Source organism: Eretmochelys imbricata, chromosome 1 (genome assembly GCF_965152235.1).
Source record: "Eretmochelys imbricata isolate rEreImb1 chromosome 1, rEreImb1.hap1, whole genome shotgun sequence".
NCBI classification, from domain to species: Eukaryota; Metazoa; Chordata; order Testudines; family Cheloniidae; genus Eretmochelys; species Eretmochelys imbricata.
The window spans coordinates 360,540,433-360,557,551 of NC_135572.1; the positions used below are offsets into that span (position 1 = coordinate 360,540,433).

Here is a 17,119-nt window from a genome sequence, read left to right on the forward strand (position 1 = left end):
TTTTCCCAAAGGCGGTGTTGGCTGGTGCAGGGTTGGGTGGGGGGGGCTGAGCATGTGTTTGTGTGTGTGTGCGTGTGCGTGTCCGTGTGTGTTTGTGCACACCTGGGGCTCTGGGTGTATGGAGTGAGTGGGCGCTCCTCAGCTCTTCGCCCTTCAGTGCAGTGGTCAGAATAGAAAGAGAATCAAATTGGTTTTATTCGTCTAGTAGAAACGCCCCCCTCCCCCCCATTAGTTGGCTCTGGAAGAGGCCAGCACTGCCTAGGATGGTCAACTGTCTACCAGCTGTTTGAGTGCTCGCTCAATGTTCATGCGGTGCCCCACACGTGTCACCCCCAACTCCACAAAGTCCTCCTTGGTGAGGGCAGGTAAGTGCGTGCCCTCAATCTCATTGTCCTCAAACTTGTCTCGATGCTCCACCAAATTGATGCTTTCCAGCCAGTCCCCTACATCGTATTTGTTCCACAGGTGGACGGGTTTCTGCATGAAGGGCCGCGGTGGGTGCAGAGTGTGCAGGGGGGGCCCAGGAGAGGGTGAGGGGGATGGGGAGCGGCTCCGGGCACTCACGCTCCGCACCACAAAGCGCACCTCCTTGGGCTCATGCGGGATGGAGAGGCTGGAAGATTTGAGGATGGTGGGAGGTGTCAATCCATAGGGCCGCACGGTGCTGAGAGGGTCTGTCCTATCCAGGGCAGGCTTCACTGGACTGGGAGTACGCCGGGTTACAGGGTAGCGGCTTCCAGGTCGAACTGTGTAGGTGGTTCCGGAGCTCCGCTGGGAAATGGTGCTGAGTTCTCCTAAACTACTGAAAAGTCTGTGGAAAGAGAGATACAGGGAGGGAGAGGGAGAGAGAGAGAGAGAGAGAGAGAGAGCAAAGGGTAGGGGTGAGGTGGAGCTCCCGAGACACAAGAACATACAGATACAGTATACATGGGGGGAGCAGCCAGCCGCTGGAGAACAGCGTCAGTCTGGGACAGGAGGAAGGGTTCTGTGTAGTGGCCAGGGGAATGCTGTTCTTGGGGTGGCATCAAGCCTGGAGCGTTTTAGCCAAGATTCTCGCGAAAGCCCTGATGGCCAGATTCCGGAGGAAGCCTCAGAGGTGTGTGCGAGAATCCACATCCGGGTCAAACACAGCCCAGATGCACCAACTCTTGACGCCCACGGAGATGCACCAGGGAGGCCCTGACACTCCCTACATACACATGCAGAGCTGCAGCAGCTTCTTAACCGGACTCCCGCTTTACACCATCCTCACAGGCTGAGACAACTTGAGCCTCCTCACTACACTGCCTGTCATCTCCGCAGCTTCCTCCTGCTAACACTGTGAATCCGCCTTTGACATTACGTCCCACTATGCTATCAGAAAGTAATGGAAACCTCCTGAGCGCATTCTGCCATCACAGAGGGCAGAGCCAAGCCTGGAACAAGATGGACCCAGCTGGGCTCATATCGCATCATGGGGTGTGAATGGGAGTAAAGCTGCCGTACAGTGAGGCGGTATTGAGCATGGTGTGTGTCACCACAGGGGAGGTGTGAGAGCTAAGTATTGGGGCGCAGGTGGCATTGCAGGACACGGGGTACAAGGTGTTTTGACTGTTTCTCTTGGCCCATTAATGCAGGGTGTGAGATCTTCCGTGTGGGTAATGCTGACCCAGGCACGTGTGTGTGCGCGAGAGGGGCATGGCTGGAGAAGGCTGGGTGTGCCCCCGGCCCCTTTAGAAGCTGTGAGGTTTACGTGCCACGGAGGGCTACCCTATGTGCTACAGTCAAGGCCTCTTCCTTGAAGAACGTCTTCTTTTCTGCTTGTGTTTATTCCCTCCCTCCCCCTAGGTGGCTATTGGTGGTGGGTGGGTGGAACCAGAGAAGGTTCACTTCTCTCAGTGTACACATCCCAGGCTCTCTGCCAGACTGGCTGGGAAAGGCCAGTTCTTGCATTGCCACAGGCTCCTCTCACCCACTGTGGATCAATGTGGCATTGCTCTGAATGTTCCTGTGAAGGAAATCATGGCAGATGGACTCTGGTTTGAGGGTCCCTGAGCAGAGAAGCAAGGCCTCACTGGCTCAGATTCTGGTATCCCCATGTTGGCTAGCTTGGCGCCACTGGCATGGGTCCAGGTAGCCCCAGGCCAGGTAGCTCAGCCCCACAGGGGGGGTCCAGGTAGCCCCAGGCTGGGTAGGTTGAGTGTCACTGGTATGGGTTGAGGCATCCCTCATCCAGGTCCTCGGACCCACTGGCTTGGGTCTGGGTATCCCAATATCACAGAGCGCGGCCCACCAGATAGAATGGGTGCAATGCAATGCAATACCAGCTGTTTAGCACCACGGGGTAGTTCTCTGCCTCCTGCTGCAGTGGGTGGGGAGTGAGTGACAGCATATGATACCTGGCTGGGTGGAGGCAGGACTTGGTGCTGGGGGTAGAAAACCAGCCGCCTCTATCCTGGATCAACCTTGGGATCAGAAGAATTTGTGTAAGCATTAAAGAGTGTAATTAAACTGAAACACTAACATCCTGGGACTGAAGACTGGCTGTCCAGTGCACCGATGCCTGTTTGGGTGCCCCAGGGAGAGGCTCAGGGAATAGTCACAAGAACAGAGCTGACTGTCAGTTCTCGTCAGATGTTCCCATTCCACTAAAAGCTGGGCCAGGTCACTAATGGGGAGTGGGGCAGATACAAGGGTGCATGTGGGACTGGAATCAGAGATCAGAGAGGGGACTGAAGTCACCCCATGGCTCTGTTTCTGTGCTCCATGGACACAAAACACAACAGCTAATCCTGGGGTGAAATGCTAAAGGCTGGAGCGAGGGTGGGCGTAGCTAGGCCACGGTGCTTCCTTCACTACCCAATCTTCTTTGAGAGGCAGACGCACCTTTATGTGACGTGGATGAAGCAGCCTCTAACCCAGCCATACGGATGGGAGGCTGCGCAGGCCTGCAGCCAATCCAGTGGAAAGGCAGAATTAATAGCCTGGGGCTCTCAGACAGTGCCTCGCTTCCGTCTCAGCCACTGTCTGGCTCTTTCTGATGCTGCGTGACATGTTACCCTTCCCCTCTCTCTGTTGCTGCCTGGGTCATTCTGGATTTGGCTTCGTGGTTGGAAAGAGCAGTTACTCACCTGCCCCTGGGGGTATCAGAGCAGACTGGGACATCTCTGTGCAAAGCACCATGGGCTGGAGCTTCTGGAGAGCTGTGACCATTGGGGGCCCCCCCACCACACTCCCTCAACACTAGAGTTGGGCAAATAACTGAGTTTTTAGTTCAGTGGCCGAATAGAAAAATTAAAAAAAATATTCATTTCATGTTAACCCCAAATGACAATTTTCCAGTTTTTCTTGCCAAAACAACCCCCCCAATAAATAAACAAATACATAAATAAAATAGTTTAGAGTTGAATGAAATGTTGTGTTCGACTCAAAATGTAATGTTTCATTTTTGAGTCTTTTGTTTGCTTCTGTTGAGTTTTTCTCATCAAATCTAGCTAATTTACTAAACAAAACGTCATTTCAAAATAAATATGTTTCCACTTTGCCAGGATTTCTCCCCCCCAATTTTTTTTCCAGCTGGAAGTATCTGCTGAATTGAACCTGAATTCGTGAAGAGTTTTAGTTGACCAAGAACTGCATTTTTGACAAATAAATAATTTGCCAAACAATTTTGGCCAGTTCTACTCAGCCTTTCAAAAGGCACAGTGGTTCCCACCCCTCAGTTCCTTCCACTTTGAATCTAGGAGACGCTCCAACAAAGTGGTGGGTGGAGATCTGGGCTGGAGAGTTACTCAAAGAGCTACAGTTACTGGTGGATAAACGTACGTTCTGAGCCGAGCATTGTCGGCACACATCCATGCTCTGGGGAGGTTGATAGGCAGTCCCAAATCCCCAGTGAGGAGGATGGGAGAAGAAGAGTTATTCAAAAGTGATTGCAGGATTGCTCTCCCAAATTGGTAGCAGACCTGGAGGCCAGGCCACGAGACTGATGCCATGTAAGGGAATGGGTCGAGTTCCAGGTGGCACCCCTACCTATCTCCACCATAGGAACGTTTTGCAGACGTGAGGCAGAGCTGTTTTAGGCCAGGGAGAATGATCTCTGCTACCTTCATCCTCAGGGAATACCGTGTGCCAGGAGTGAGTGGGGGGCCATGTGGCTAGCCATTAAGGCTTGGAGTTAGCAGGCTCTTGAGGCTAATGCTATTGGTATGAGGAATGCAGTCTTTGGAAACAAGTAAGATAGGGCCTGATTCTCCCACCACAGGATAGGAGTGATTTCGACTGACTTCAATGCAGGGGGAAGAAAAGGGCCTGTAGGAGCCAGCCTCCTAAAGGTTGCAAAGGAGCATCAGCTTAGTGAAAATTCAGTGTAAAAGTCATGAGGGAACTGAATTCCATATAGCTGGGAAGAGCCTGGCTAACCTGTTTAAGAATCATTTTACAGCAGGGTGTCCAAACACAGGTTCCTTGACCAGAATCCTGGTGAGCTGACACAGTTGTGTCCTATCAATGGACTCAAGAGGCTCAATCCAGATTTCTTCAAAAGTAACAAATAATCCAGGATGTTAGGGACAGATGCCAAGACTGGGGTGCTGAGCTTTTAACCAGTTTGCTTAGTAAGACTCTCTAGTCGCTGGTTTTTTTACTCTCCGGCAGGTGCTTTCATACCTGCAATAAGTAATCCTCAACTCCTCACATCAAGATTGCATTAACCATGCTGCCAGTTGCAAAGGTTTCAGGTCTAGGTGAGGATATGCACTCTTTGTGATGTACAACCCGTACCAACCAATTGCTGAGGTATGGGGAGATGCAAATCCCCTGCCTTCTCATGTGATCTGTCATGAAAACTTGGTGCAATGGGAAGACCAAATGTAGAACTTTGTCGTTATAGTGATCTCGCTGTAGCAAAGGTAAGGGTGAGCTGAGACCAGTGCTTTGGATTTAGGGAAGGGGTTGTCCTCTTAGGTCCAGAAGGTGATGAGGCATCCTGGCATCTCCAAGCTGGGGCAATAATGGGCACAGTAATCCTCCTCCCTGATTCCGTTGGGCTGAGGTCTCACTTCTGCTCCTCCCCACCTGAAGGAGGGTGGTGACTGAGCCTCAGAACACTTTCACTCACAAGAGTTATCCCTGAAAAGCGAGGGGAAAGGGACTGGTTTGGGGCAGAACTGAATGGAAAAAAGCATCTCTGGGTGATCTGCAAAACCCATTCACTGCATGCCACCAACAGTTTTCAAAAGGGAGAGGAAAGATGAAGAAATTCACGGAACCAGTCTGAGGCTTTCCAATATTCTCTTTCACAAATGATGAGAGTCCAGAAGTGGAAGGAGAAGTCACTGTTTTCTGTCTGAGATTTAGATCTTGCTGCCCATAATAGGTAAATGTCCGTGAGGTTTCTCTGTTGGTTTGTAGATGGAAGCGGCTGGGGCTGTCTCTGACATTGGAAGGATGTACCCTACTGTCAGGATGCTTCCTGAAGAATGCCTGATAAACTCCCAAAGATCAAAAAGTTGAACCAAGCCTAACCATGCAGGAATTGAAAACCCCGGGCCCTCCAAAAGTAAGTATTCTCCGCAGACAGGAAGTCTGCAGGAAAACTTTGCCACTGCTCTCTGCATGGTAACAGCAGTAGCAACAGACAGAGCTGCTTTATCTGAAGTATTAAGAGCTGCCTTCAGGGAATGTCGGGCCATCCTTTGTCCTTCAATGGCCTTCTGCAAAGTGATCTGAAAGGGGGATCATCTGATCCCGTGCCAAGGAATCATTACGGGGCTAGAGGTGCCTGATCATTTCCACCCTTAGTGGAGGAGCTGGTGAGGAACAGTGCTTACATCCAAGGGGTTCTAATTGCTTTGCACCCTTCTCCTGGGAGTGAGCTTTGGGGAATCCCCGTGGGCCAACACTCCAATTGGAGAGGGTAGATCCGACACTCCTGTTTACCCTTTCTCACAACGCAAGAACCAGGGGATACACAATGACACTGAAAGGCAACACATTTAAAACTGATACAAGGAAATACTTTGTTTTTAATACACAAAGAGTAAAATGTTCAAAAGCCCCCACATGCCTCAGCCTTTGCGTGGCTGGCAGCAAGGGTGACCAGTGGCTATTGGTGGAATCGAAGACTCTGGAAGAATACTTAGAGAGAAGCTCCTACTTGCATAGACTGAAGACTACGCTGAACATGAAGAAGGCAAAAACCTTCCACTATTCCCCCTACCATTCTCCATAACCATTCTCCTCTAAGGACTCAGCTAGCTGAGTGTCAAATGGGTCTGTTGTAATCACAGCATTTGAGAACCAGAAACCCAGCACCACTCAGAAGGCTCCTTGATTCAACCCAGCTCATCACTTATCACAGTCCAAACTGGGAATGGTACAAGAGAAAAAAGACATGTCAGATATAGGATGTCTTATGGCAGATATTTACTGCCTAGTCCCCGCTCAGAGCCATTGCCTAGACATACACACAGCAGGTGCTACAAAGTCACATGAACACAAATTGATGGTGGTCAGTGAAGATTTGTGGTCAGCACATAGACAGCCGACTATGCTGTCATGACTGGTGAAGCTCACAATAAAGCCTGCATTATGAGACCTGGCAGGATGGCACCCTGAGCCCCAGACCAGCCCCCCTCGTCACCTCCAGGCTGCTTAGCCCGTCACAAGCCAAGAAAGTGCACGGTGGCAGGTGGAACAGGATTCTTCTCCTCCAACTTTAGATCCAAAAGAGAGACAGGTAAAACCAAATCATTTAAATTCAGCCACCTAACAGTGGAAACCAGAAGCACAGCTAACGCTGACTGAGTTCTTAGGTACAGACTGCCAAAGGCTTCACGGCTCATAAAGGCACTGACCGTGCCCATGGTGACGAAACACCCTCAGCTTGTTGCCTTGGGGGACTCCTATATCCACATCAACAAGGCACCAGACACAAAACCTCCCAAACTTATTTAGTTGCTTGCTTTCTTGGGATTCTAGCAGGTCATCACCTGCCTACATGGCTGGTCACATCCTACACAGCTGGTCACATCCTACACCTGCTCTTTGGATGAGATGTTGATATAGAGAGTGTCACAGTCTAGTCCCTTTCCTGCACATTCAGACTGTGGTCTGAGCTCTCCCAGATCTCTAGAACTCAAAAGGTCCACAATTCTGGCTTGTCCACAAAGGCTCACTGACCCTTCCAAATTAAAGGGCATGCAGAAAACCGGCCACACTTCCCCACCAGGCCAAGGCGTGGTGCATATGGCAACTCATTACAATGGCTTATGCTAACCTCAGCCACCACCATGCTGGCGCCCAAGAGGCCCTCCTTCCCATTGTAGATCTCCCTGGTTTTCCACCACCTTGTGCATGACATTGTCAGCCCTGAGGAAACTACAACTAAAATGGAGTCTCCTCAGCAACACAGGAACACAGGAATTGCCTCACTGGATCAGACCGGTGGTCCATCGAGTTCAGTAGCCTGGCTCCAACAGTGGCCAGCATTAGCTGCTTCAGAGGAGGTCTGAGAATCCCTGTCACGGAGTCCCCGGGCGATGCTCTGGAACTGCTCCCTACAAAGCCAGGCAGGACTCTGGGGAAGTCTCCTTTCTGTGAGCAGACTGTCTGCAGGACACAAAGCTCACACAGCTTCCACCTTCCTGGGTCTGACTTCGGAGCATTCAGCATCCTCTGCCCCTCCGTGCACTTCCTACAGTGAGTCCACTCAGGTGGGCTCCTCGGGAAGCCAGAGGGTCCTACCCCCCAACTTTGTGACTCTCAGCCAGCCAGTAAAATGGAGGTTTATTAGACGACCGGAACATGGTCTAATACAGAGCTTGTAGGTGCAGAGAACAGGACCCCTCAGCTGGGTCCATTCTGGGGGGCAGTGAGCCAGACAACCACGTCTGCCCTTCACTCCATGTCCCCAGCCAGCCCCAACCGACTCCCCCTCCAGCCCCTCTTCCTCTGGGCTTTGTCCCTGTCCCGGGCCAGGAGGTCACCTGATTCCTTTGTTCTCCAACCCTTTAGCTCTCACCTTGCAGGGGGGAAGGGCCAGGCCATCAGTTGCCAGGAAACAGGCCATTCTCTGTGTCCAGATCCCTGCACACACCTGCCCTCTAGGGCTCTGCAACAATCATACACGCTTATCCCACCACCTAGATACTTAAGAACTGCCCAGGGGACACTGAGGCACCCCCAGAATATCCAGAGAAAACATTAAGAACAGTCCCACTTCGTCACAATTCCCCAATAGCAGATATGGGATAATCTGATCCCCAGGAAGATCTGATCATGATCTCTAATCATTAGAGTTTTAAGCCCTAAAGCACAGAGTTATGCATTCCTGCCACGTGTTAGAAATAGCTACCCGGGCGATGGCTAATCCTGTTAGCCACAGAAATGCCCAATCTATTTTGGAACCTCACTAAGTTCTTGACCTCACTGACAGCTGATATGCACAATAAAGAAAAAAAGAAAGAAAAGAAAGAAAAAAAAGGAAAACTCAGAGAAACAAAACGCTGTCGAAACAACCCACTCAACTGCACACAAATTCTCTCCCTGGGGAAAGGATGAGAGAGAATCAGCCACATGTGACAGGAGTTAGTCATGTTGCTTAAAGCATGCTGGAAGGTGCTCAGAGACCATGGTGATGAGGGTGGCATAAGAGCCTTTCTAAAATAGGCACACGATGGCAATGAGTTCCACTGTTTAATCATGCATTGTGAAGAAGTACTTCATCTATCTATTATGAACTTGCCACCTTCTCATTTCACTGCATGCCCTTTCTTGTGCTATGTGACAAGAACAAAGTGCCCAGTCTCTCTTCTCTAAACCATTTAGTATTTTTTATACTTTTAACTGAATCCCCCCTCATTTGTCTCCTCTGTAAAGTAACAATCTAAATCTTTTCAATCTCTGAGAGTTTTTCCAGGCTTTGCTCTTTCTGATCTCCCTTCTCTCACCCTCCTCCAATTCTACGCAATTTAACAAAGTTCCACTTGTTCAAAGTAACCTGCATTCAGCATTTCTCTCTGTGAAAAAAACATGGTGGCAGCGTCTGAGCAGTGTGTCCTCTGCAGTGCAGCAGCTGGCAGTGGGAGCCAGGGACCTCGGTTTGCAAACAGGGGTAGCACAGCACCTGGTGAGGCCAGTATGGCCCGGGGAAGCAGCATGGTGGTGGTAAAGGGGACTCCGAGCCCAAAGCCACTGGATTGGGCATTGAGAAGATGCCAGCAGCCACTGTCCACAATTGATGACATCTTGCCCGCACTTTCCAACCCCAGCATCTTCATGGTCTGTGAGGTGAGGAACGGCACATAGGCCTGGATAAGAGTCCAGCATGCTGACACCCACAGCATTAGGTGGCTATAGATGGCTGTACAAGCAGATGGGCACAAGCCCAGCATCAGAGGCGTTCCAGTGAAACTCTCCCTAATGCTGGAAGGACTGCCCAGGCTGAAAATAACTGCAGATGATATCCCCATTGCAGGAGAAGGGAGCAATGGTACAGAAGCTGAATGAAACCATGAGAGAAAACTACAAGCTTTTCTACGGCTAGGCAGGGACAAGAATGTAAAACTGATCCCAGAAAATTTTTTATCTCATACAGGGAAAAGTGATGTACGTGCAACACTTGCTCACAACAGTGGGGCCGAGAGCAGAGCCCAGCAAGAGCAAGGCACTCAGAGACACGTCAGCGTCACTTGCTATGAAAGGGAGACAGCACTTCACAGGAACGAGAAATGTTCTGTCCAGGAGCGGAGGCCATACAACAGGCATACACAAGGCAAGATGGTGAGCAGAACTGGGCAGTTCCTCACCAGCAAACGTTTGACACCCTGACACACATTGTATCAGATGCCCCTGTCCTGAAATGCTATCAGCCAGGAGAGCCATTCTTTGAGACCATCTCATTGGTGAGGGTCATAGCAACAAGGGAATGGGGCAGTGGGAATTACCTGATCCCAAATAACAGGTTCTCTCATGTCCTCTAAAGCACTAACTAGAAATACAAAGGCAGGCATGACAGACCACTGCAGACAGGGCCTACGTGTTAGGAAGGGAGCAAGGAAGTTCCAACCTGGCTGTGTGGTGGCTAGAAAGAGCAGGGGCAGCGGTGGGCCATGTGGCTATATAACCTCTGCTAGAACATTTGATAGTACAAGATAGTGTGAATGCAGCCCCGATGGTCACAGCTTTCCAGAGGCTTTGGTGCAGGTGCACCCCAGAATGGGTCCTGTGCTAACACGCCACTCAAGGGACACTAGAAGTTTCTTGTGCTGGATCTGAATCATCAATTGCCCCAGTGTGAAGGATGATGGGTCCTGAACCTGGATCTGCAGGTCCCCAGACCACAGCCAGCACCCAGCAGCTTACTAGTACCAGCAGCAAGTATGGGCTGGTAGAACCTTGCTCACCATAGGCACCGCCCACAAAGCTCCCAACTGGAGGAGACATCTGGCTTCTCCAATTAGCTCAGACTCACTATATAAGCCAGGAGGCACAGGAATTTGTGTGAACAACTAGATGAATTCCTGACTGGCTGCTACATTGGATCCTGCCTCTTGCCTGACTCCTGGGCCTTACCCTGTTCCTGATTTCTGCCTTCCTGACCACCTGACTTGTTTCAGATCCTGCTTCTACACCGCCTTCTTGGCTTGACTCCTGATTCTAACCCTTGGCTTGACTCCTGACTTGATCTCTGATTTCTGCTTCCTAGCTTCTGACTCCTGCTCTGACCCATCTATGACACCCAGCTGTATATTTACCTGTTCTCTGGTTGTTTCCTTTGCTTATGGGCAGCCACTGTATCATCTTCAAGGTAGGTCAGGTGGTTCCCAAAGGGATGCATTTTGAGGGTTGTTATATTGATCCCTAGAGGAGCTGCATTATGTGGGCAGTTGGCTGGTCCTGGAAGAGGGCATATTGGTACCCAGAAGCTCCTGTGTGTGGGGGCAGTTAGATGGCCCTGGACAGGGGGCTGCATTAGGAGGGCAGAACTGTACATTAAGGTTGCAAAACAGCTTCCATTCTAGCCTGCTTTTTTCACATGCTAAGATACTTCTGAGAAATTTACCTGAGACACTGAGCTGAACCTCCTTGTTTGTGTCCTATCAGATGATAAGTTTGTCTAGAGAGTTTGATTAAAATCCCTTTTCTGCATTTGAGTTATAAGTGTGGAAAACTACACTTTTGTTGCTTTGAAAATTCTAACCATACCGTGGAACACCCAAAATGGCCAAAGTTTGACACTTGAAATTGGATCCAGTCCTTAGGAGTGAGTAGGCACTTCAGCTGGTTTGGAATGAATAGTGTAAATTAAATAAAATTGTGCACTGAGCACGTGCAATAGCTATTTTTCATCAAGCCAGGAGGTGCACACTCAATGAGAGACAGCTCAGAAAGTCAGCATATTTCAAAGCTGGGTAATAGGAGGCAGTTGATTTGATTACATAAATGTTTGTCGCATTCAAGCTACGGGACTGATTTCCTTCAAGCCTAGCTTGTTTTGTAAATCTCACTGAGATCAAAGTGCTAAGCCAGGTATAGGGAAATTTGGTTTTGACGTTTGAAAGTTATATGAGTCACATTCTTTTCAGAGTTACACTGCTGTAAATCTGGAGTAAATCCATTGACTTCAGTGGGATCAGTCTGGCTTTACACAGGTACAAGTGAGATCAAAATTTTGCCCAGGAATGTTTTAACACTGCTGACAGTAGGCCCCTCACCTCACAGAGTGTAATATAGCTAATATAGATATGGACATGCACAGGTCTGGAAATGCGTATCTAGCCTTCAGTACTAGCAGACACCTGGGAATCTGTGTTGACTGCTCCTCGTCGGTTTTAGAATTGGGCCTTTTTCCTTCCCCCCTCCTTTTTATTATTTTTTTAAAGCTTCTGTCTTTAAAAAAATTAGGAAATTAAACGCAAAAAGTTACAATAAGGCAATGTTAAGGCTGCACAGCTAAGCAGGAGTCAGGCAAAGCAAAGGTTACGGTTGAATACACAACCTGGACTCTGCCCCCTTGCGATGATTCTCTATTTTATTTTTTTAAACATTAAGCGGAAATGCATCTTCATAAAGTGCTTTATATATGAGCAATGCCTGCCTCCTGTCTGTGCTGCTTATGGGAAGAGTCCTCGCTAGGCAGCTCCGGTTCAAAAGGTAAATGAAGGTTACTTACTTGTAACCAAGGTTCTTTGGGATGGACTCTGCACATTTCCACTCTTGGGATGTGCATCAGCTGGAGCTGTTGAATGGTGCAGCCGTCTGCTAGTAGTGCCTATCAGAGCTCTCACGTGCCCCCTCCTACCCCTCCCCTCAGCGATCAAGCACTTTCTGAGCATAAGGCTGTAAAAGGGGACATGGCAGCAGCTGCTGCCTCAATGCCTTCCACGGGAAGAGCAATGAGTACTCACAGCGCCGCAGAAGAGGGGAAGAAGGGGAAGGAGTGTGACTATGCAGAGTCCATCTCGAGGAATCTTGGCCACAAGTAAGTTACCTTCATTTCTCTGAGTGTGCTCTGCAAATTCCCATTCTCGGGTCAGTGTAGTCAGCAGTATAGACTGAAAGATGCATGGTGGATAAGGAGTCCTAATTAGAACAAGGAAGGCAGTATCAAGCCACCAAACTGGACATCTGATTGAGGTGTGATATCTAACACATAACACTTGGGAAACATTTGTATTCAACTCCACGGGGCTGCTTTACAATTTTCAGTTAGTGGGACTTGTTTGAACCACGCAACAGAAGCAACCACTGCTCTTGTGGCGTGTGCTCACTGCAGAGCAAGGGAGCCCATGAGGCACTGTTATCCCTTTTCTACTCTACACAGCCTGACCCACCGACATCAGTTTGTGTGGAAATGGATTTCATTTACAGGCATCCATGTAGAAAACAAAGAGCTTGCATGAACATCTAAAATCTGTAGTCCTATTGAAATAGAAATGTAACAGTCTTAGCATCCAAACAGTGTAGCTTTGACTTGCCCTTGTTTGAATGTGGTCTTGAAGAGTACTGGATTGATTGACAGGGAAATAAGAAATTATTTTTTGTATGCATTTTTGGTGAGGATGAAGAACTACTTCATCTTTATGAAAAACTGTAACTGGAAGGTGAGTCATTAAGGCATGAAGTGCACTAAACCTCCTGGCTGACATTATCGCTATAACAAATGCAGTTTAGTCAGAAGATGTAATAGACAGCAAGAAGACACAGTTTGAAGGGTGGAGACGAGGTGTGATAGCACTAAGTCCAAATCTCATGAGGAAACAGGCTGTCTCACAGGGGATAACGATTCAGCCTTTCAGAAACCTCAACGATATCATGCAAGAATATAGATTGACTACTGGTATATAAAAAGCCACAACTTCGGCTAAATGTACCCTGTGTGATGTAACAGATACATCCTTATTCTTTAGAAACAGCAAATACTTTAATATGGATTGAATAGGAGCTGACTCAGAATCAATATCCTTAACAGATACCCATAGTGAAAATCTTTTCCATTTTAAATGGTAACATTTCCTAGATCACCTTCTAGCGTTAAGTAAAACAAGTACATCCATAGAGAACCATTCTCTAATTCTGTCAGAGCCCTAGTGCCCATGCTGTTAGATGCACTGAGAGTGGATCACGATGGTACACTTTCCCGTGCTGCTAGAACAGAAGGTCTGGAGACACAGGTAAGCATCTGCAGTTCCCTTTGGAAAGAAGGAGCAAGTCCATGTACCACTGTTGTCTCGGCTATGCAGAGGTGATAAATATAATCCTTGCTGAGTCCTGTCTGATCATCTTCACAACCTTCACACTTAAAGGGAATGGTGGGAAAGCATACATTAGATCTGTACCCCATCTGAGCAGGAATGCATCTATTCAAGAGCAGAAGTATCTGCTCACCTTTTAACAAAAGCAATGGCATTTGGTGTTGAATTTTATGGCAAACGGGTCTATATTTGGAGCACCCCAAAGAGAGAAAATGTCCTGGATCACAGTCTTGAAGAAGTACCATTCTTGCATTCTGGAAGAGTCTCTACTTTATTGGTCTGCTAACTGGTTGAGCGATCATGCCATACGCAGAGCTACTGGACAATTCTGGTGAAGAATACATCCATCTCCAAAGCCTCCTCGCAGAGCTGTGAGGAATGGGCTCCTCCCTGTTTGTTCACACAGTACACGGCTGTCATAGTGTCCATGGCCATTTGAACCACAGATCCTTGCACCCAAGGGAGGAAAGATCTGAGTGCCAAATGAGTTGCTCTTCACTCCAGGACACAGATAGCCAGAGGGTCACCTTTCTGATTCCGGAGAACTTTTGTTAAATGATTGCTGAGGTGCTCACCCCATCCTGTTTTAGAGACATCTGTTGTAATGATCATGAAAGGAGAGGGAAGGCTGACCATCACGCCCCTCCGTACGTGTTCCTGGTTCATCCACCACAAAAGAGCTTTCTAGAAGCTTGTTGGAATGTTAACTATTAGATTCATATCCTGTACTGCAGGTCTGAAGTTTCTTGCCAATCAGTGCTGAAGGGGAGGGTCTCATTCTTAGTCTTGCATAAGGGGTAACATATACGGTGATGCCATAAGACCCAGTAGGGAGAGGAAGAACTTTACATTCTGAGATGGACTTTGAAGTAGAGACTGAATGGTAGATTTCATCTTCAGGAATTCTCCTTTGGAAGGTAAGCTCTCATCATTCTGGAGTCAAGTGCTCCTATGAAAAGGATATTTTGTGAGAAATGTCAATAGGGATTTCTTTTCATTTATCAAAAATCGCAACCTTTCTAATGGAGAGCATGTGAATTGAGTGACTCCCTTCATTTCATCTGTGGCAGCTGCTTTTAGGAGCTAATCATTGAATTATGGTAAAATAAAAATCCCATCGTCTCAGAAAAGCTGCCAGTACAGATAGACATTCTGTAAATACTTGGGGTACACTAGAAAGGTCAAAGGAGTGAACCCTGTGTTGGAAATGACCTATGTCAAAATTAAGGTACTTCCCATGTGATGGGCTTATCAAAATATGAAAGTACGGTTCTTTGAGATAGAGAGCAGCAAACCAATCTAGATGGGACAAGGAGAGGATAAGGGATCCTAGAGTTAACTTTCTGATATGAAACCTTTGGATCTATCGGTTTAGCTTCTTCAGATCCAGGACTGGACAAAGACCTCCATCTTTCTTAGGAATTAGGAAAGAGCAGGAGTAGAAACCCCGATTTCTTAGATTTACTGGAACCTCTTCTACTTCTTTCTCCCTTAGTGGAGTGTTGATTTTTGTTCTTAACACTGAGTTGTAAGAAGGGTCCTGATGGGGGAGATTGGTTTAGAGGAAGGTTCTCAAACTGGATCATACAACTGTGTTTTATAGTGTCCAAAACTATAGTGTCCAAATGGCATAAACGTTCTCCAACTGTTAGGGGAACAGAATTAAGGCTGGGTTTCTGGTTCCTGATCTTCATGTCAAACCTGAAGTTTAACTGTAAGGAAAGAAGAAGTGGAGGATGAATTCTTTTGTCTCATCTTGGATTTAAAGGGACATCTTTTATATTGCTGCTGAGAAGCAGAGGATTGCTGTTGGTAGTGTTGTCTGCCTTTGCTGAAATATGAAGATGAAGAATAAGGTGGATAATATTGCCTTCAATATCTGAAGGCAGCTGTAAGAATTCTTCTCTTGAAAGGTTACAAGAGACCCAGTGAGCTAGCTGTTGATCTTGTTTCTTTCATTTTCTCCAATCCTCCATCCATTTTAGAGCTAAGAAGTCTATCCCTTTCAAGCAGATCTTCAATCTTTGACCTTGTTAGATGGGGAAAAGTGGACGAGCATAGCCATGCTTGTCTTCAGACAGTTATTGCTGCAGCTATCCATGTTGAAGATGCGTCAGAGACAACAAAGGGTGCTCTCAGTGCATGCTCAGCACCATTACGGTCCTCCTTAATAGGGGGCATTATTAGTCTGCAGTGCTCATCAGGTGGATTCTCAGTAAAGCATGAACTCTTATCCTACAGGGGAAACTGGCTAGACAGTTAGCGATCCTCATGCTTAAAGAAGACGAAGAGCATTCTATTTACACCTAACTTGCTAATGATTAACAAAGTAAGGCACCTTCCTAGGGATCTTGACTCCCAAGAAGGTTCACACCCTCGCATGACTGGAAGGAACTGAGGTGACCATCGCCACACCCTCTTTTATAGCTCCACCCTCAGAATGTGCTCAAAGCCGGGGGGTGAGGGGGGAGGTGGAGTTGGGGGGGGGACACAGGAGCACTCTAACAGGCATTGCTAGGAGAAGGCTGCACCGTTCAGTGATACCAGTTGACACATACCCCCAAAGTGGGAATATGCAGAGGATACTCAATGAAGAAACTAGGATTATTATTAAGAGGCTCTTCCCATACAGCTGGGTAGCACAGAAATCACGCTCATGTTCAGAAGGATGGGGCAGTAGGATGGAGACTAAGCTTTGTATGAAGCTCATGTATACTTGGATGGGGCTAGGGCACCGTGACGAGAATCAGCCAAAGGTTGCACCCTCTTGGAGTTGTGCCTGAGCACTGTCTGCCGTTTATGAGCAACAGATGGGGCTGTGGGGCAGAGACAAAATATTGTTCAAAGCTCATGAACAACTGGATGGGGCTGACGCACGGGACTGCTTGAAGCTTATGCTCACAGTCAGATGGGGCTGCTGGGCTCAGAAGAACCAACATGCAAAAAATTCTCACAGGAACAAACAGGGCTGTGCAGTGGAAACAACAGCTGATGCGCATGTTCAGTCACATGGGGTGTGTGTGTGTGTGTGTGTTGTGTGTATATGGGTGTGTGTGAGAGAGAGATCAAAGCGCTGTCTGAATCTCCTGTTCAGTGGGACATAGACAAGGTGACCATCATCTGACACCCATACTCAGTTGGACGGGGACGACACCAGCTCCACCCACTCCAAGCAAAGCTGATCACTTTTCTGGGAGTATGAGGTATGAAGAAGTGAAGGGTCTAAGCAACAGCTATGTTCAGATCCCTCCTCTCTCTCTGTAGCATCAGGATGGGGGAGGTCCAGGGTGCTGCCTCAGTTTGGATCTTTGAGACATGTTTGAATCCACATCTGGATGCAGGGGCCCAGTTCTTCCTAAATCCACATGATAATGCCCTAAACA

At 48.0% G+C, this 17,119-nt stretch overlaps 1 protein-coding gene across 1 annotated transcript in view; it reads right to left on the minus strand.

The window, feature by feature from the left end:
* Positions 1-267: 267 nt before the first annotated feature.
* Positions 268-17,119, minus strand: part of SHANK3 (SH3 and multiple ankyrin repeat domains 3) — a 667,177-nt gene continuing 650,325 nt past the window's right edge. Inside the window, exon 23 of the mRNA XM_077807959.1 lies at positions 268-811. Coding sequence (XP_077664085.1) covers positions 268-811 — 544 coding nt within the window. The remainder of the gene's footprint in view (positions 812-17,119) is intronic.